The sequence below is a fragment of the Phragmites australis genome, chromosome 15 (assembly GCF_958298935.1).
Source record: "Phragmites australis chromosome 15, lpPhrAust1.1, whole genome shotgun sequence".
Classification (NCBI taxonomy): domain Eukaryota; kingdom Viridiplantae; phylum Streptophyta; class Magnoliopsida; order Poales; family Poaceae; genus Phragmites; species Phragmites australis.
The window spans coordinates 261,321-281,182 of NC_084935.1; the positions used below are offsets into that span (position 1 = coordinate 261,321).

Sequence of the window (19,862 nt, forward strand, 5' to 3'; positions counted from 1 at the left end):
CATTTGCTCATGTTCATCTCCTTCTAGTCTAGTTCTTTTAGTTCTCTTGCCTCGGGTGCAAGTTTTTCCGGCTTTCGAATTGATTTTCGTTTTTCTGTTTGAGCTGAATGTTTTCACCTTGTTGAGGCTATTCTCCTTATTGTTAGAGGCATAAAATTCATACATATATGTGTATAAGTGGATATTGAATTCTTTTACCGCTATTCCATCAACTTAGGGGATTTTCTTTTCTAGGTAGCTTGTGTTGATTCAAAGTTGCAACCTTTTCTGCCCAAAGACACATGGAATGATCTTAAATGAAACATATAGCTCATATAACATCCGTGGAGTCATGTTGCCTCGGAACTTCCCTTCTTAAATAATCCTTCTAGTGTTCTTGCTTCCGCTGAGATTTTAAGGTACGTTGGATGATTAAATAGGAGAAGACCATTAATTTCGAAAGAAATTTGTTGATGCGCCTATTCACCCCTCCTCTAGTCACCAATCTCGAACCTACATGCATTGTTCTACACACCGGATTGTCCAGCGTGTACATCGGAGGATCGTCGGACTATTTCTTACAGAAGAGAATTCCGGACGGAGGGATTTGCTGAGTTGCACACACCGGATAGTCTGGCACTCAGGAGGAGTGTGCGTTGGATCATCCGGCGTTCATGATTTATCTGAGATGTGATTTGAATTGAGGATTTTGATTTGGACTAAATGTAGGTGGAGTTATATGTTGTTAGAGATGCATGTTTGCTTGTCTTATGTTGTGCAGGAGATGGATGCAACTTGACGGTCGATAACGGGATGATCAGGGCCAAACGGGGTGCTTGGTGTCAGACGATCGAGGAGGCGGAGTCAAGTATGATCCTAGCTGTGCACATGAAGATCAAGCAAAGTATGAGAAGATGGATGAAGACGACGTGTTGACAAAGTCAAGCGAAGGAGATGCCGATACAAGTGAAAGGCAATCTGAGAGATCAGAAGCGGGAGAGTCTTGCTGGTGATCAAGATCGTAGGATGGAGTACACGTGTCAACATCGGGATGCTTGCTTGAAGTCAAGCAAGTGACAGTAAGTCACGTTTTGAGAAGCGTGAAGGGGTTTCGCTGTTTTGCCTCAAAAGCGTAGAAAGGATGGAAGTGTATGTGACATCATCGTGAAGCTAGTGTCGAGGTGAAGTTAAATTATGAAGGCGCCACGATCGTCCGATGGATGAAATTTTTTTTGACCAAAATACCCTCTGTGGTGGATAGAAATGTACTATAAAAGAGGAGTATTTTAAGAACAAACTAGGAAACTTAGGAGTCAAAGAATCTAGGTTATAAATAGAGGGAGATCACTAGTTGAACACTTTGAACCAGTCCTTGGAGCGAAGTCATTCATATAAGAGTTTTGTGTTAAGATTTTAGAGAAGAGGAATAAGAGTGCTTAGTCTATGTATTAGGTGAGAGTTGTGTGAGAAATTTTTTTATAATCCATCTAAAATAAGGCTAATCTATGCAAGCAATGAAATTTGTGTTTACTTTTATGCTTGTATTCACATACTTCTAATTTCCCTCTATTATTTTTCTTGTAAGTTTGTAAGTTTTTTCCTTTCCTGTTATGTTTTTGTTTCGGTTGTTGAGCTCAAATTTTTTTACCTTGAAAAATATTCTTTTTTGACTAGAGATATGAAATTCACATACATATATATACAAGTGGGTCTTAAATTCCCTTGCCTTTAGATTATTAACTTGAAGAATTTCTTCTAACGGTGATATTTTCTTTGCTTCAAAGATTTCTTTGCTTCAAAGATTTCTTTTCTCAAATTATTATCTTTTGTGACGATAACCCATGAGATGAGTTTTAATAGAACCTAGAGCTCATATATATTATCGAAAACCATGTTTTTCTAGATATTTTCTTAGCAACTTAATTCTCTCCGATTTTGCTTATGTTATTATTTTTTTAGTTTTAATAGAACCTACAGCTCATATATATTATCGAAAACCATGTTTTTCTAGATATTTTCTTAGCAACTTAATTCTCTCCGATTTTGCTTATGTTATTATTTTTTTAGTGCATTAGATGATAAAAAAAGAAGACTATCTGTTTCGAAAGAAAATAGTAAGACACCTAATTAACCTTCTCTAATCACCTTTCATATCCTACTTGCAATTGTTTTTTATCCTAACCTGCCCTTCTTATTCTGTTGTGCCCAGACCAGCATGCATATAGCGGACCTTTGCATATCCCCGCAGCTTCATGATACAAGCATGCAATGTTCCCCAAAGTGTTAGCTAGGCATTATACTAGCATCATATGCTATAACGCCGCAATTTTAAATATGTACAAAATTCATGCTGGGGGATAACAGATTTCAACCACAGGTTTAAATTGAATCGAGGTGCAGGGTTAACAATACACAGATAAAGAAACGACCGGATTCCAGTTACCTGTTGATTAACTGTAACCAAAGTGTTGGTTCATCCAACTATCAGAGACACCGGGCATACCTGCAATTAGATAGCATGGGCGAGAGCTACAAGAGCGGTACATCATCATGAATATAACTCAAGAGACCAGGATAGGGTTATCAACGCCAATAGGGTAACAAAGTAAACCGGTGATTTTAGTTATCTAGTTTGTTTCTGACACTAGAGAAACCTAGAGAATTTTTAAATGGCAGGCCTCATAATGCAGTATAATCTAATCATTCTACTGTTTTGTCTAATAAGAGCAGACTATCGGAAGTAAACCGAGACCAGAGGAATATCGATGTCGTCCTCTTCATCATCCTCGCAGGCTACCACAATATCTATATGATTCCTGTACTCGGGAACCTCCACCTTAGCGACTTCTCTGGCAACATCAACAACCTTCTTGTGCAGTCTTTCCTTGTGCCTTGCAAACATGCTGTTGTACAGCAGAGACGTTCCACAGGAAATGCTGTAAGCATTAAGGCCCTTGTCGCTGAACCATTGCAGGAGTTCCGCAAGAGTGAGATTACCCTTGATGGACCATCGGTCCCATACGGTCCAGCTCAGGTCTTGATGCTTCATCACCTTTGCTGGAACTGGCTCAGCCATCGAGAACAGTGGTAGCGCTAGGTTTGCGAATGTGTTGCGGTAATCTTCAATGGGGTGCTGCCCAGCAATAACCTTGTATAGCTCAAGGCACACAAGCCCTGTGGCCATGGCTGTTGAAGTTGCGATAGCTGGGATGATTCTTCCAGCGATGAACTTAGCCTTCAACTTGTCAACCTCTGGAATGCTATAGTTTCGTGCACGCATGTTTGCAAATCCAGATATTAAATCCATGTGAAAATTGGTGTCATCATCCTGTAAAGGCAAAGCGAATGTAAGACCGACAATTTCTTGGCAATAGTTTGAAAGGTGACATACAAGCAAAACATGTATCAGTTTTTCAGTATTTCATTCATGTTCATATTACAGCATGCAGCATTACAGCAAGACAGGGAGGGGAAACAAATCCTAATGTGTCTTTCCAAGTAAGTAGAGAAAGCATATGAGACTACAGGACAGCCAAACACATCCCCATGAGAAAAATGAAATCTCGATTTGCAAGAGTGTCAAACTACTGCTCCTGAAACATAAAGTTGGAATACTAACCTTCTCAAATTGGACAGGTTTCATTCGGAACCCTGGAGGCAGGCTCTTAGCATATTCATCTAACTTGGCCAGAAGATCATCAATAACAGCAGCATCATCAACTGAGGCGCTAGAAAGGTTAGTAGCCTTCTCATCTGTCTCAATATTCACCCCTTTCTTAGGCTCAAATTTAGGAACTGCAACCTTACTGACTGCATCAGCCAGTTTACTTGTGTTATTTGCCCAGTCAGGTATAGCAAGTCCAAATGACTCTGCTCTCAGTATTGAAGCAGATATAATGAAGTGAATGTGAGATGAGTCGTCAGCTGAAAATTTCAGAGGACGCGGAAAACGCTTTGGGGCGGACCAGAAAGAAGCACCCGTGCTAGTAGCAGCATCTTCAGGAAAAGTAAATGTGAGCTGTTTCACACGGTTTGAGAAATAATCCTCAAATCTGCCAAGAACGAAAAAATAAGTAAGTTAATCTTGCACAAAGATAAATGCATAAAATTAAGGTGCATCTGCAGCAAACAAAAATGAAGGTATCAAAGTACATCACTTCTTAAACCATAACAGTACTATACCACATAGGACACTGACTTGAACAAATGGTGTTTCTTCTGTGTGAGGGAGGAAGATGTGGAATTCCATAGACAAGTAGAAAATAGTCACATATTATATAGAAACTAATATAACAATGACAAGAAGAAAGATGAGCATACTTCAGTCGGGCCCAAGTTATGCAATCCTCAAACGTATTGCATCGCTCCTTGCCAAGACATTCAGAGACACGCTCAAGTAGTTCTCTTGCCTGGGCATCGCCTGCCTTCCTCATGGCAGCAGCATATTGAGCAGGATTAGACAGAAAAGAATTGACTTCATTTGGTGTTTTCTCTAGAAAACCCTCAAACTCTGAACGAGCCCATGTTAAGCAATGATCAATATTGTGTGGAAAAGAATGGACTGTGCACATTGGCGCCTGCTTCTCTGGTGGATCTCTTGAAGCTCCATAATTTTCAGTTAGGTGAGGAATCACCATTTGCGTATTGCACTTTGCACCCAACGTCCCTGACTCCAGTAGTGGCTTCTGGAAGTACAGGCACCTCATGTCCATATACATCCTAGCGTTAACATTATCAAGTGCATTGATGACAACATCTAGGCCATCCCAGAATGTGTCATGGAACACATTTTCAGTATCTGGACAGGCACGGTTCTGAAGGGCATCAATTCGGAGGCTGGGGTTGATAGCACTGGCGGCTGCAGCTGCTACAGTAGACTTTGCCTGTCCAATGTTCCAGTCACGGAATAGAAATTGGCGGCTCAAATTGCTTTTCTCAATGACATCATCATCTGTTATAGTTAGCTTTCCTTCGCAGCTGCAAGACACTCCCATTAAAGCAAGGTTCTTCAAGAATTCACAACCAAGAGCGCCAGACCCCACAATGAAAATATTTGCATCTTGCAGTTTCTTCTGAAGCTTGGAACCAAAAACAGAGATCTGAGCATCATAACGGCTGTTTGACGGCTTCAAGTCATGGGAGTCCAACGGATATGTAGGGAGTGATTCAATAGAATCAAAGTAGAAGAACTGCATAAAATGGAGTTCCATCAGACAAGGATAAGGGATGACAATATGAACAAAGGAGACATATGGCTCATAACACAAACCTGGTAAAGAGGATGGAATTTCCCTGAACATGCTTTCACGACTTCTTGACCAATAATACCACCAAACATTGCAGCCATAGGGTTCAAAACAGCTCGAGAACCACTTGCAAAATGTCGGAGTATATTTTCATCAATATTTTCCAGCTTGGAATCAACTGAGGCTTCATTAATATCGACAGCTAACTTGAGGAAGCTCTGAGCATCCTGCTCACAACCAGCGGCAGGATAGCGTCCATGTCCTTTCTTAAATTCATCCAGAGCTTGAAATGCTAGGTGCAGCACCGGAGAACGTTCAAACTTTGAGAAGTCGCTCAGAAGGAAATCTCCAGGATCTCTCATAGCATCTCTTAGTGCCTTGAAACGTAAGACCTTTGGTTCCTTCACTTGTGTAACAATCCCACCTTTTGTATAAATGCCATAGCTACTTGTGTCCTCGTCGATACTAAATGAAAATGGCCTTGCATTTTTTACCTTCCTTGGTTTTCCATCGTTCAATTCTGCCATACCCTGGACCTCAGAGAAAACAACAAGATCACCATCCTGAAACTCAATCCGCTCATCGTCAACACAGGAGACAATTGCAGGACTGTCATTGCTGATAGATGCAATTATACCAGTATGTGGTTCTTCACCATCAACATCAAGAACAGTAAACTCAGGTCCAAAATCACAAAAGACACTACCAAAAAGGCCACAAACTTCAGCTTTGATAAAGGAGATCGGAGGTTGGTGGCTGTGACAATAATCGTCAAATTCATAAGCCTTGTCTAAACTTATATCAGTGAAAACAACAGCCTGTGCCATCAAATAAGTTGGGAGTCAGGCAAACATATGAAATAGACGCGAAATATAGGGAATCATAACGTGTTGTTTCAGCAGGCAAATGGCAATAAGCACGGTCAGCTGTTATCAACCAAACACATGCATCACAGGATCAAGGTCAAAGATGCTGCAAGTGCAAAACAATGAAAGATGATATCGAGGATTAGAGACAAACCTGGAACTTAGACAAGTGATCTGTCGTCAGTTCCTCTGTTAGAGCAGAGACCAGAACAGCATTGTTGAGCTCTTGCAGCTTTGATACACAGGCAACTGCCCTGTTCTTCCCAATATCTTGCTCTGATAAAAGGAAATTGGCAGACAAGTCCCACATCTCCACATTTTTCACATCATGTATGGTGACAGATTTAACTCCAGCAAGAGCAAGATTCTTTGCTGCAAAAGAGCAGCACGTTTGTTCAATGTGATGCACATAACACAAGAAACAGCTGCGTTGTGTAGTTAGAAGCAGCCGGTATGTAATGGCCTTATGCGTGGGCTGGTAAAACTAAAAACATTTTTTTTAATAAAAAAAACTCAGCAAGGCACAAACAGCGCAATTACTCATTACTCACCACGGAAACATCTAAGCCATCCTAGTATTCTGCATTTCTATAATCAGGATTGAGGCATTGCAGCAATCTGAAATGGAGGAGGGAAAAGGGATAGACAAACCAATCTCAGCACCGAGGCCATTGAGGCCGGAGACGAGTACGTCGGATGCGAAGAGGCGGCGCATGGTCTCCCTCCCGTAGACGGCGAGCTGCCTGCTGTGGAGGTCCTCGTCGATGTCCAGCGCCGCCCCATTCCGATTGCCGTTACTTGTAGAATCCCCCAACTTGGTCCTCTTCGCCTGGCCGCCACGGGCGTCGTCGCCGGGCCTCTTGGAAGGAAGCATGGAGAGCAAGCCCCTGCGAAGAATCCGTAAGCACCTCATCGCGAACATGCACCCAATTCGGAAGTGCGCACAAAGCAGCCGCTCTAAGTAGCAATCGGGAGGGTGGGATGCGATGCTTACCTGGGCGGCGACCTCGGCGGCGTGGGGAAGGAAAGGGTCGGAGGGGAGGGGAAGGTGCTTGGCGTGGCGGCTAGGTTTGGGATGAGAGTGTGAGCGTGGGGAAGAAAGTATTCTCTTGTAGTATCAGCGGAGCGGAGGCTTGCCGCTTGCAGGTGGAGGGGATTTATACGGGAGGGGAGGTCTGGACTTGGAGATGGCTGCTACTAGTGGGACCCACCCAATTTTAATTTAATTCGGGGAGAGGATACAATTGTTTTTCTACTAGGTGATAGTCCTGCGTTGCCATAAAAACAAAATTTGTATAACATAGGTAATTATCTTTGCGTAACAGTGGAAACGAAAATTAAGAGGTGGTATCATGCATGAGAGTTTGTGACCTGTATAGAAAGGTGAGCTTGCATTTTCTACTTACAGATACATTAAGATTCACTTTGGTTGTAACTTGAATAGAATAACAGTAATAGTGGTTGTAACTTGAATACAATAGCACAATAGAAAAATTAAGATATCATCATAAGAACATGTACCGAGCGAAACTTAGAGTCAAAATTTGGTGTAAAATCAGACAATATATCCAATGAATTTTCAACATGCAAATCTCAAGACCGATCTACATAACACTTGGATAATAGTATAAGTAAATGTTAAAACTAAGAATTTGAAAACAACAATTCGTTGTAGCAAAAGAAAATGTGAAGAGAGACGGAATGCAATGGTTTTACTCTTTAAAAGCAACAATTATACTCTTGGTCTATTGAAAAAGCGTGCAAATAGACAATGAAATTCCTCAATATAATTACCATATAGAACACTCTATTCATAGCACCACATGTTAAAGATATATGGCAGCATCCAAGTACAGAAAAAACATGAGAGAAAGGTAAAAGTTGTGATGTGAAGAAATCACACCCAAGACCAGGCTTGCATACCCTACAATAATAAAAAGATGTCAAATTAGTAGAGGTCTAAGTCCCCACTTGATTTGCCGAGTCTTTATCCGTCCTGCCCTAGTTGGGGTAAGACAGGGCGGGGCACCGGTCGGGGCCGGGTCCACCTCGCTCTGGAATATATGTTATATGCACGCTTAATGAGTTTATTATGAATTTTTATTATCTTTTGTAATGAAATTTTTAGTAAACTAATAAATATATGTAATTATTATTATCATGTTATGCTAGGTCATGTGAACCTTATATGTGCCTTTTTATTGATTTGTATGTTGTGGTATCTATTACCTCATAATTAAATTTGATATAGAGCTTTTAATGACTTTAATTGGGGCAAGGCGGGGCGGGTCAGGTCAAAATCGGGACTCTACAGGACGGGACGGGGAATATGCGGATGGGGGCGGGTGAAGGCAAAACCCGCCCCGCCCCACTCCATCTAGATCTCTACAATTAGCTATAAACGACTGCAAACTAATTTGTCAAATTAGCTATAAATGACAGCAATGACCTATTAAATTACTTGCATTTACTCCACATCCTTAGCTGGTGGGGGGGGGGGGGGTGTCGCGGATGAGAAACTTTAGCTGGTGGTGAGCGCAGAAGGGGAGGAGAGGAACGATCGTCCCCCATCCACTTGCAATTCTTCACGTTATCCGATCCGGCAGGCCTCGCTTTTTTCTATCAATTGCACCAGTGAAGTGAGGCACTTGTGTGTTCCTTTCCTTCATGCAAAGAGAAGAGACACGCGAGGGATCAACAGTAAATCGCATCGAAACCGAGGGAGAGAACGGACGTACGTACAGCTTGGAGCATGCAGAGCGAATTGAAAATACTCCGTACTGTACTACTAAAAGCAAGCCCAGCTTGGCTGTCATGTCGTCCTGGGAACATGCATGCATGGCTGCTCCGCACTACACCTTGAACTCGATCTGGACGTCGTCTTCTTCCTGCCACCGCAACCGCCACTGCTGCAGAAACGCCCCGTACACTTGGTTCGGAACCGCTAAGTATGAAGTATCCGAGCCGAGAGAGAGTTGAGACCGACGACAACAAGAGAAGAAAAAACAATCTGCATGCATAAACGAGTAACTGCAGCCAAGAGAGAATTTAGTCTAGCTATTCAACTAGTACCTTTATAGTTTATACTGCTAGCTCCAACCAAATGCTCATCCGTCAACGGATAGGCCCTCCCGCCGGCGCGCTTCTGGGCGGTTCGCGCCAGCGACTGCAGGTTGCACTTGACGATGGTGTCCACGAACACGCGCGTGTTCCCGGCCGGCACGTCCACCACGTACGACTCCACCACCACCGTCGCCCCGTGGGACGGGTGCACCGTCGTCACCGACCGGTAGTTCCGCAGCCGGTGCTCCCCTCCCAGCACCCGGAAGCTCAGCACATGCCGCTCGTTGTCCAGGATCTCCAGTCGCTCGCGGCTCGACGCCGCGGGGAGGCCCGACACCACGCGCACCTCCCAGAGCGTGCCCACGCCGCCGTCCCCGGCCAGCAGCGCGCAGCTGCGCACGAACCGCTTGTACGCCTGCGGCTGGTCGAACCGCCGCACCACCGACCACACTGCCTCCGCGGGGGCTGACACGTGCTGCACCACCGCCGAGCAGCACCGGCCCAACGCTGGCGCCGCGTGCTCGTGGTGCCGCGCCACCTCCGCGTCGTGCTCCCCGCACCTGTGTGCTGACGACGCCAGACGGTGGTGCTGCACGCTGGGCTTCAGCGCCGCGCTGTACGGCGTCGGCATCTCTTCTCTCGTCGGCTGCTCCTTGCTTGGCTTCGTTTCCTCTTGCTGGTCTTGGCTTCTTGGAATGGCGCGTTGTACGTGGGTTGTTGGGGGCAAGACGAGGAGGCGAAGCCCGTATATGAGTATAAAACAAAAACGAGAGGCCCATCGATCTGTAATTAATATTGAAATGGCCAATTTGCATCTCTTTTTCTTTTTCTGCGAGGAGGGCTTAATTTGGCGCCAACTTGTTTCTGTGTGTGTGTGTGTGTTTCATGGAAATATGGAATTGGCCAAGTTGTTGCTGCAGGACGCTTTGCTAAACTTTGAAGAGGGAGGGAGGGAGGAAGCTCAAAGCTGTTGGTGTGATCGCCTGCCTCTGTCTGGTCATCGATCGCCTGCCTGTGTCCAGTTCGTAGGCTAGGTACAACAGTTGCCGATCTGTAGATGAATGAATATACTGTAATCAACACGGCCGACAAAGTCGCAGCGTAAAATTGGGCAACTTGTGTAGTGTCAGATATGGTGTGGCCTCGGAAGTCGGAATGGATGCCGATTGCCCCAAGCGGTGCCGCTTGGCGTCATCCACTTGGATTGCTTGCTCCGGCTGTCTCCTCTCCTCTCTAAACTATGCATGCCAGCATTACTATTAATTCCATGTGTGCTGCTTTGACCGCACGAGCCTCACACAGTTGTACTTATTCTACTGTTAATTCCATTAGTTTAGCAGACCAAATCTGGGCTTCAAAGCAAACGGCTCCTAAATTGTGCGGGCAGGGTCAAAATTTAGCTGGGTACCTTGGGTAGTGATCCAAACAGCCCCTAGAAATTTCGAGCACTGGAGGATCTGGCAACCGCATAGATTGACAGAACTGGTTGAGGGAGGTTTTCCTGGAGAAAGCAGTAGAATATACTACTGCTTGACAGAGTGGCCAAACCTGTGGTTAGTATTTCTGCAAGATGCAAAGGAGTGGATTAAAGAAGGGTGCATTCTTGACAAAGATTACCATAGATTGACTTCTGTTACAGAAAAGAATAACAATACAATCTTTCCACCCACGCATTCAGATGATAGCAAACTCCAAGATCAATAATAGTAGATACAAGAAAATTGAATGGAGCAGCTTGCTTTCAAGTTGGAAAGCACGGAGCTCCATTATACGAGCCAAGGGTCTGAAACAAACGCACTATTTTTAGCCATGTTGCCGTTCCTCTTTCAGAACAACATAAACCAAAATTTCCCATGCACACAAACAATATCGTAAGGGAAAAGAAAATTCCCTTGGAATCTTGCTTTTTTTCCGGAACCCTTCTAGCTGATCTTGATGATTGGATCAGCTTGAACACTTCCCTCGCCATGCATCCTTGCGATGTTTTCAGCTTCATGTTCCGGTTCTTGGGAGTAAAGATGAGCATCGTCGCCTGAACGCCCTCTAGCAGCATTTACTTGTGCTGACCAGCTTGCAGACATGGCCAATAACGAAGAAAGGCACAAGCACAACATATAATCTTAGTAGAAGATCTAACTGGTTTGTTATAAAAAACAACTCTATTTCTCAATCTCCAAATTGCCCAGACTATAACAGCTAAGCCTATCATATAAAGATTTTCTCCTCCAGAGAGAAAATGTTTGAGCCAAACAAAGTACTGGGTTATGTTAGCTGGTCTCCAGTTGGCCCCCATCACCATCCCAACTAAACTTCAGATAAATTTAGCCATGGCACATTCAAAAAATAAATGGTTGATACTCTCTGATTCACAACAGAACATGCATTTGGGATCCTCCTTCCAAATCCTTCTAAGCAAATTATCTTTAGTGAGAATGTTATTTTGAAAAACCAACCACATGAATATCTTAATTTTCAAAGAAAGTTTGGCTTTTCATATTATCTTATACTGCACAGTATTTAGGTTTCTACACATATATTTGTATATTGATTTCATTAAAAACATCCCAGAGCTCTCCCAATTCTAAATGGGCTTGTTCTGCTAAGGGGACAGAGCACATGTCATTAGTGCATCTTTTAATCTTCTTAGCTGGTCTTGCAGGCCTTCATTAAGCCATCTTCTATAAGGGAAATTCCAATGTTTAGAGACAGCGTCAGCAACAGTCATATATTGGTCATTGCAAATCTCAAACAGGCTTTTAAATTTATCAATGAAAGCTACTTCACCACACCAGACATCTCTCCAAAAGTCAGAGTTCTTGCCATTTCCAACTTTCATTTTTCTGCCTGCGAGATAGAAGTCCTTGATCTTGACTAAATCATTCCACACAGTGGATTGATTAGGTTTAATTTTTAATTGGGAGACACATTTGCCTTTGGTATATTTTTTCTCAACAATCTGCTGCCACATGCCGTTTTCATTTTCAAGTTTCCACCATCATTTGCACAAAAGACTGATATTCAGTTTTCTGAGATCCTAAATGCTCAATCCACCTTTCACCCGGGGACTGCACACTTTGTCCCATTTGACAAGGTGATATCTTTTTTTAACTTTTCCACCTTACCAAAAGAATTTTTTCTTAGTTCTGTCAAGTTTTTCCTAAATGGTTTTAGGTAAGAGGTACATATATATATGATATACTAGAAATTAGAACAAGTAGTTAAACAGGTTGCTACTGATCTTTCACATAGCACTGTGAAAATCTAGAAATTAGAACAAGTAGTTAAACAGGTTGCACCCTTTTGTCTGAAACGAATCGTAGCATAAGAGGTCATCATCAAGTACTAATAGTAGCGAGCAAATTGGCAGGCCACTTGTACTGGGCCTGGCTAAGGCAGGTGGGCATGACAAGTGGGAGGTGAGGCTCCCTATCTAAAATAAGAAACTTGATTTTTTTTAAAAAGTAAGAAACTATGCCAACCAGAACATCACACTGCCTTGTTTCCTGCATCATAGTACAATTCTATGGCCCTCCTGATTCTTCAGAATTTTGTTTTCCTATATGTTTTAGTTGCACCAACCGGGACAAGTGGCGAGGTTAATTTATATTGGACACAAGTGAATAATAGCTGATACAGAAATGGTGGTTGTATCAATATTGATCTGTTAAATGATCAAGTGGTACATGCTAAAAGACACGGAAATGGACTTGAAGTTGGGCCATGAATTAATTTAGTTTGACAGGGATATTTTCGAGTACGAAGGAGACGCAAGCAACTATCCGACAATATCTCGGAAGATAATTTTTTAGTGGCCCAGATGGTAAGAATATTGGGGGGGGGGGGGGGGGATGATAAGAGTTCTCTGTTTCCAAGGAATGAGATACTGCTGTACTATCGTGGAAAGGATTCATTTAGAACTTACAAGTGAGGAATAGACCTCTGCTATCAGCAAACTCTGCCATCAGCAAAACTGAAGGTTGCAACATCTACTCCCTCCATTTCTTTTTTATAGAATGTATTAGGATTTAAAAAAGTCATCAAAATATACTTTGATCATTAATTTCTCTTACAATATATTATTAATGCTATAAAAACCACTATCTTATTAAAATGGTCTTCTTTTGTACACTAAACATGTGCATGATTTGATTAATTGTTGATCAAAATTATACAAAGTTTGACTTTTTTAATCCTAATACGCCCTATTTTTTAACGGAGGGAGTACCATAGAAGGCAACAAATTGCTGCTTCTGAGTTTCAATTTGGTGATACATTTCCAGCACTGGTCATCCATCAAATAGTCACCTAATGCAGACAAGTATCATTGTTAGGACCAACAGAAAAGCATAAAAGGATCCTGAGATTTTTTGAGTCCTAATGAAAGGGATATTTAGATTTTTCCAGCTAAAATCACCAGATCAGTTATATACTACAGGGGTGATCTTTTGCATAGCAACACACTGCAAGCCTAAGCACGAGAGGGGTTATAAGACATAGTAACCATGTAGGACAGAGGAAAAGGTATTCTAGCATTTTTCAGTCCTGCTTAACTATCATATGGAAAGTTTTGGTCTTATCTTCATCAGCAAGCTCCTTCAGAACTTCGTCATCAATTGCAGTCACACGGTTTTGCGATGGATCGTCAACGTAACTCCCAAAGAAGACCATTTTTGCAATCCAAGCTTTCCTCCTGTTGCTGTTATATTTATCTTCCTCCCATGTCCCAGATGCCACAAGAAGGTACACATACACCATTCTCTCCTGGCCAGGCCGGAATGCCCTTGCAATCGCCTGCCTTGTCTTCGAATGGTTCCACTCTGAATCGAGCATGACCAATCTTGATGCACCGGTCAAACTGATACCCTCGGCACAGGCTGTGGTTGAAGCAATAAGCACCTTCCTATTTCCTTTTCTGTCACCGTTGAATTTATCCATGACATCCGAGCGCACAGGCAGCTCTTGATCACCTTGCAGCACTAGGACTTCCTCCCCAAGACGCCATCCAAAGGTAATCTCTATCAGCTTGACGAGAAAGTTTATCGGGGACACATTGTGGCAAAATATCAGCACCCTCTCCCCTCTGAATGAGGACTTGTGCAGAAGATCAATCACAAACTTTGCCTTGCAACCAACAGTGAAGTTTGTCTTGTACTTATCCACTCTAGCTACTTCTGCTGGACTAAAGTAAGTGCTAGCACACTTGGTTGTTTTTATAAGCCAAGGATGGATAGAAGCAATTGTGGTAAGCAGTTCAACCTCCAGAGGGTATCGGACATTGCCTGACAAGGGCGTTGTTAGTTTTGCCAGTACCTCTTTCTGGATGTCAGTGGGTTTCATGAAAAGGGTATACACACATATCCCTGGAAGATTGTTCAGCTTTGTCCCTTCAAATGAATCGATGAATCCACGGGTAAGCTTGTTTAATAAAGAGATGCCATCGATTCTGTCATGTTTGCTGCTCGACTCAATCCTTTGGCCCACTCTTTCCACAAAAATATGCCTCGCCAATGCTTCTTGGTGTTTACCCGTCCTGCTACGTGTTCCCTTTTCCGATTCTGGAACTAGCGCGGTCATAACATCATTGACAAAACGAGGTCTGGCCAAAGATAAGGTGTTGAAATACTCTTCAAAGTTGTTCTGAAAGACTGTACCGGACAGCAGTATTCTAAATTCAGTCTTCACCTTCAACAGTAGCTTTCTCAACTTTGATTTGGTGCTTCTTGGGTTGTGCCCCTCATCAAGAATCAATAGCCCAGGGTTGTTCATCAAAATTTTCGCCATGAAGGCCCGATGCAGCAGTTTTGAGTCTTCTTTAGTAAGCGCTAGGAAAGACGAGTATGTCATGAGGAGAATGCTTGGGTGCTCATGCCACTTGCATAATTTGTCCAGGCAATCCATAATCCGCATCATTTTCCAGGATGGTCGCTGAAAGTTCTTCAAAACCGCTTGCGTTTTCGAACTAAGAGTCCCCATTGGGTTGCCTCTTCCATTAGAGTGATGGAGCACATGTAAAGGAAGTGAAATGCCCCATTTCTCAAACTCTCTCCTCCATGTATGGATTGCAGCTTTTGGAGTAAGGACCAATGGTCGGCTTCTTGGGTGAACTTTCAAGTAACTGACAAGAAATGAAATCAGCAGCAGTGTTTTTCCAGCCCCAGGAGTATGCGCAACCACACAGCCACCTCTACAAGCTGTAGAATTATCCATTTCCTCAAGCTGTAATGATCCTGCCAAGTTTTTCCATATAAATTCAAACGCTTTCCTTTGGTGAGCAAGTAGCTTTGGTTCAAGATCAGTGATTGAAGTCCACACATTTCCGGATCCCATGAATTCTGAGAACTCTGGTGCACAGATTTCAAGAAAAGAAGAGTGAAGGACATGATCATCCTGACAAAAATTGCTCCGTTCAGGCCTCTCGTAGTCCTTACCAGTGAACTGCACAGGATGAAAATATGCATCCAGTAAATAATGGGGTCCAAAGTAAAAATAAAGGGAAAAAAAATGCTCGTCTGATTAATAATTTGAAGCTACCATTGGTGGAAAGATATGCTTTGCCTCAATGCATACAACATTACACAATCTGCAGGTTAGACCAAGTTGCTCATCCAGTATGCAGTCATGATGACAGTGTTCATCTACTCTTCTTCCTAAATCAGTATTTCTCTCATGAACAGCTTCTGAATCTGGTATCTGGAAGTCCAAACTTGTTATCGTACAACCACAAAAACAAAAAGTAACAGTTTCCAAATAAAGGACATGAAGAAGTAATTTATGGAAGTATGATTGCTTGCCATGGAATTCTAATAAAATTCATTGATCGATGATCTTGTGGAAAACCTCATTTTACACCATAACAGGAATAGCAGCCAGTCCAAATGATCAAACACAACAAAATATATCTATGGTATAACATGTTTAACATTGAAAACTAGCTTGTGATGAATAAATTTATGTAAGAGGACATGCAAACTAGTTTTCAGTTCCAGACTTCTAATGATGGGGTTTTCAATTTTATAATCCAGATTGGGTAAGTAAAATAGCACATGTTAAGGATGTATCCAGTAAAATAAGGTGATTTACTTATTGATGAAATAATTTTTAAAAGATTATTAGAAAAACATAACACTCAATGTTTCAAACATAGATTTGTTAGAAATGTTGCATCCCTTTTGTGACTGTACTCGAATGTCTCTTGAGATATCACACTACTATCTGCAGTAATGCCATTTTGTACTTTGAACAACGACACCCAGTCACCCACCAATTTATCAATAGCAGGATCGAACTACCTTTAGAAAAAAAAGGGAAACTGTTTGTATGTTCCCAAACTTAAGCTCATTTCACAAGTAAGTTAAACAACTATAAAAGAAAATCATGCACCTGCTTTTGCTCAAGAAGTGCTAGTGTAGCCAATGAATAATCCATTTCTTTCCACAGTTCTTCAAGCTCATCCTTCTCCTCTTGACTATGAGCGGACGGCCATGTAAAATCTTCTTCTCGGTAAGCATGTCCACTGCAATTCAGCATCTGGACATCTAACTCAAAGTCAGAATCTTTCTCCATTTCACTCTGGATATTTCCAATGCATTGGTCTATCATTTGCTTGTACTCTCTTTCGCGCATGTGTTTCTTTCTTTTCCTACCCCTCTTTTGGCAGAATGCTGGTTCACTATTGGCATCTATGCTGCGAGATGAAGTAAATGACTTCGGTCGGAATGATGAAGCCGGATGATTGCACTTCTCTTTATTCTTCGCAGGTGTATGTGGAATGTGAGAATCTGGACATCCTTGCTCTGTCGTGCTGTTCTCAATTTCCACAAAGTTTGGTTTTTCCTTCTTAGGCAAAGAGCATTGAGTTGTTTTCGTTGGGTTCTTCTGCTGGCCTTCCATGGGGCTTGGGTATTCGTTGACCGTGAAAGACCTGAAAACTGTTTGCTTCCCTTTGGCATTTCCTAGCACATCTTCATCGCTTGATTCTCCCTGCATCAGTGAATCCCAACTCATAGCTCTCTGTGAACTGTCATTCTTGGTGGATGATGCATTTTCCTCTTTCTTCTTGTAGGTTCGATTGAAATTAGGTGCATCGTAACTAGTAAAGCGGTCCGGTTGAGTTTTCAGACGCTTTGAGCGTCTCAAGTCGACATGCTCATGCAAGATTTCAACATCTTGTGCACTATCCAATTCACCCTTCACAGTGATACACCCATCTTCTGTGAGATTGTGTTTCTTAACACGAATGATGGGAACTGTTCTGATCCTTGGGCGTAAAGCCTCATCACGTGGTTGGAATGATATTATCTCCATGTTCTTGCCAAAACCTGGTGGTATGCTCATGGAATCAACACTATACCGTGCTCGGTCTCCTTTGATGATTTGATAAATGATCTTTCCTTCTACCACCTTGATGTTGAATTCCATTCCCCTCAGGCTAGACAAAACTATCAGGTATGTAACTTCTGCGGAGAATCTAGCACTTAACAGCTTGCTTCTATTGTGATGGAAGCAATCCTCTGAAGAATTCCATTGCACGCTTCCATCTTGGAGCTCCTCAGATTGGAGCTTTTGCAAGATGAAAACATGGCCTATTGTCGCTACCTCGGTTATTCTATCGGTTATCACTTTTTCTTTACTGCCTGGACACTGATCTTTGTAGAAAATAACAGCAAACAAGCAGAGACACCGATCTGTGTGATGATTTCTCTTGATTTTGATGAGCCTTGCATCATGACATAATAGTACCTGCAGGTATAAGAGAACAAAGTGGTTGTGAGATGATGCTACAAAATGACATGGATACACAAAAAATTATTCAGTAGCTATCTATACTGACATCACAATAGACATGTGGAAGATGTAACAAAGTGAACTTCTAAATTATACAAAACAAATAGTTAAGCGCCATACAGAAGATTGTGTTTCTCCTCTGGAAGTTGCTTGCCATACACAGACATCAGAACCTGGTTTGAGAACATGTGAGCAATCAAAGCAAGTTGCCCTTCTCGAATGTAAGCGCAGATAGTCCCCACCAACATTATGCTCGACCGTGGATCCAGAGTGGACAAAATTAACAAATAGACCACCATTCCTTATCCTTACAGAATTAACTCCATGCCATGACCCGTTATGAAATGCCTCAAATGCTGCATACAAAGGATAGATTCCAAGTATTTGTCAGTGATGTTTGCGAGGTAACAGCCATGCTGGCACAACGGATACGGCTATTGAAACATATTACTTACGAATTGCACCAATGGGATGGCTAAGGTGGCCTGTGGATCCCTTGAGCATTTTGTCAGTAATATTACTTGAACCACATGATCACAAAGTGAAGTGCCTGCTGAGCAGAACATAGACAAAGTTCACTTGACACCGAAAAGGAATTCTGGAGACGGTAAGCTGTATCTCCAGAGGCAATGCAACTTTGTTTACTGATGGCAGTAATTATGTGAGAAGATACATCCTTTTTTGTTTTCAGAAATAAAGATTATTATGCCAGAAGCACTTTTCCTTAAGCAAATGCATTGGCAGAGTTATGCGAGATCTTGTATCCTACAGCCTAAAATCAATCCACTAGACCAGTTAAATTTTTCTGCTGACTCCATCTTTCTTCCCCATGCAGGCTCAATAAGCACTACATATCCTAGTCCAAAGTTTCCACATTACGGTAAAAATCAGGACCGCGGTTCATTAGAAACTTGTGGCACAACCGCACAAGGATCGTATACATGCAAGTAACAAAAGAGCGTTATGGTCTTATTTGCAGGCAGCATTGATCCATTGAAGAGATAGAAACAGTAACTACAAAGCTACACCGACTTGTCAGCACTTTTTCTTAATAAAAAAAAAAATCCTTTACAGCTTGCTATTGTTCTAAACCCACCCCTCCTCTAATTATATTGACCAAGAATGGAGCACTTTGCAAGAACAAATAGGGTTTGATACGCCACAGCAAAGTAAAGATAATGCAGAAGAAAACCCACACCTAGAACAATCCATCCAAGAAAAGAAATCCAAAGTGTGGACGGATTTCCCCTCCCCACCAGTCTTAAGGAGGAAGACGAGTGGCTGCTTCAAGTGAAATGAACAGTTAGTTCCCTTGAGGTGCTGATTTGGGGGAGGAGTGGATGAAGAGGGAGAGAAGAGCACATTGAAATGGCACCCTGCCTGCCTCGAGAAGCGAGCACTTGTTTCTCTCTCTGTTTGCGGCGAATCTTATGGAGCTTCCCATCCACTTTGGCTGTAAGTCGCACAAATAAATAAATACTCCAGAGCAGTAGAGTAGGAAGCTTTTAATACCTCACCTTGACTTGACATACATAACCAGTCGTCTCCAACTTTTGACAATGGTTGCACCAGGAATCATCGAATCGCCCGTCAGCCTCCTCCTCCTCCTCCGCCTGTTGCGCCTCTATAGAGATTATTCGAAGGGATGACACTCCAGCAAGAGCTACAACTCTACAGAGATTGATTAAAGCTTCCTCAGTTCAGAGCAGGCTACAAAATAAATAGCTCCAGAAAACGTACGATTCTACTCCAAAGATAAAAGGTAACAAAACAATTAAGCAGTAATGAAGCTTGTCCGACGACTACGTGTGGGTAGGCAGCATCCACAATGCTTGTCTAGACCTCCATCGTCGAGGTCCTGCACCTTCTCTGTCCTGTCTTTGACGATGAATATCTTGAAGCATTCGTTCCATGGATACGGCAC

The 19,862-nt window shown here is 42.5% G+C and overlaps 3 protein-coding genes across 5 annotated transcripts; all 3 read right to left on the bottom strand.

Annotated features, from left to right (window-relative positions):
* Positions 1 to 2,396: 2,396 nt before the first annotated feature.
* On the bottom strand, positions 2,397 to 8,747 carry LOC133892484 (ubiquitin-activating enzyme E1 3). Of its 3 annotated transcripts, none has more exons than XM_062333299.1 (8): positions 8,563 to 8,747; positions 7,086 to 7,359; positions 6,743 to 6,978; positions 6,246 to 6,463; positions 5,249 to 6,043; positions 4,300 to 5,168; positions 3,599 to 4,031; positions 2,397 to 3,307 (listed from the first exon to the last, which is right to left on the bottom strand). In XM_062333299.1, the coding sequence occupies exons 3-8, from the start codon at positions 6,963 to 6,965 to the stop codon at positions 2,711 to 2,713; spliced, it is 3,135 nt and encodes a 1,044-aa protein (XP_062189283.1). In that variant the 5' UTR covers positions 6,966 to 6,978; positions 7,086 to 7,359; positions 8,563 to 8,747; the 3' UTR covers positions 2,397 to 2,710. The 3 variants fall into 3 exon arrangements, with proteins under 3 accessions (XP_062189283.1, XP_062189281.1, XP_062189280.1); XM_062333297.1 differs by having other exon boundaries at positions 8,553 to 8,668; XM_062333296.1 differs by lacking the exons at positions 7,086 to 7,359; positions 8,563 to 8,747 and having other exon boundaries at positions 6,743 to 7,004.
* A 226-nt stretch (positions 8,748 to 8,973) lies between these two features.
* On the bottom strand, positions 8,974 to 9,858 carry LOC133892485 (abscisic acid receptor PYL4-like). Its single transcript, XM_062333300.1, has one exon. The coding sequence runs from the start codon at positions 9,783 to 9,785 to the stop codon at positions 9,153 to 9,155; it is 633 nt and encodes a 210-aa protein (XP_062189284.1). The 5' UTR covers positions 9,786 to 9,858; the 3' UTR covers positions 8,974 to 9,152.
* A 3,669-nt stretch (positions 9,859 to 13,527) lies between these two features.
* Positions 13,528 to 19,351, bottom strand: LOC133892007 (SNF2 domain-containing protein CLASSY 1-like). Its single transcript, XM_062332743.1, has 6 exons — positions 19,137 to 19,351; positions 18,394 to 18,488; positions 18,059 to 18,294; positions 16,535 to 17,893; positions 15,686 to 15,844; positions 13,528 to 15,589 (listed from the first exon to the last, which is right to left on the bottom strand). Exons 2-6 carry the CDS (start codon positions 18,440 to 18,442, stop codon positions 13,691 to 13,693), a joined length of 3,702 nt encoding a protein of 1,233 aa, XP_062188727.1. The 5' UTR covers positions 18,443 to 18,488; positions 19,137 to 19,351; the 3' UTR covers positions 13,528 to 13,690.
* Positions 19,352 to 19,862: the final 511 nt, after the last annotated feature.

What these genes read in the sequence shown, in the direction of transcription:
- LOC133892484 (XM_062333296.1), bottom strand. Translation starts at nt 7,004, where the DNA reads ATGAGGTGCTTACGGATTCTTCGCAGGGGCTTGCTCTCCATGCTTCCT. An exon ending in TGGCCTCGGTGCTGAGATTG is followed by an intron (nt 6,464 to 6,742) that starts GTTTGTCTATCC and finishes GCTCTTTTGCAG; the next exon opens with CAAAGAATCTTGCTCTTGCT. An exon ending in AATTCCATCCTCTTTACCAG is followed by an intron (nt 5,169 to 5,248) that starts GTTTGTGTTATG and finishes CATTTTATGCAG; the next exon opens with TTCTTCTACTTTGATTCTAT.
- LOC133892485 (XM_062333300.1), bottom strand. Translation starts at nt 9,785, where the DNA reads ATGCCGACGCCGTACAGCGCGGCGCTGAAGCCCAGCGTGCAGCACCAC.
- LOC133892007 (XM_062332743.1), bottom strand. Translation starts at nt 18,442, where the DNA reads ATGCTCAAGGGATCCACAGGCCACCTTAGCCATCCCATTGGTGCAATT. An exon ending in CCATCCCATTGGTGCAATTC is followed by an intron (nt 18,295 to 18,393) that starts GTAAGTAATATG and finishes CTTTGTATGCAG; the next exon opens with CATTTGAGGCATTTCATAAC. An exon ending in CACTTCTTGAGCAAAAGCAG is followed by an intron (nt 15,845 to 16,534) that starts GTGCATGATTTT and finishes TTGGACTTCCAG; the next exon opens with ATACCAGATTCAGAAGCTGT.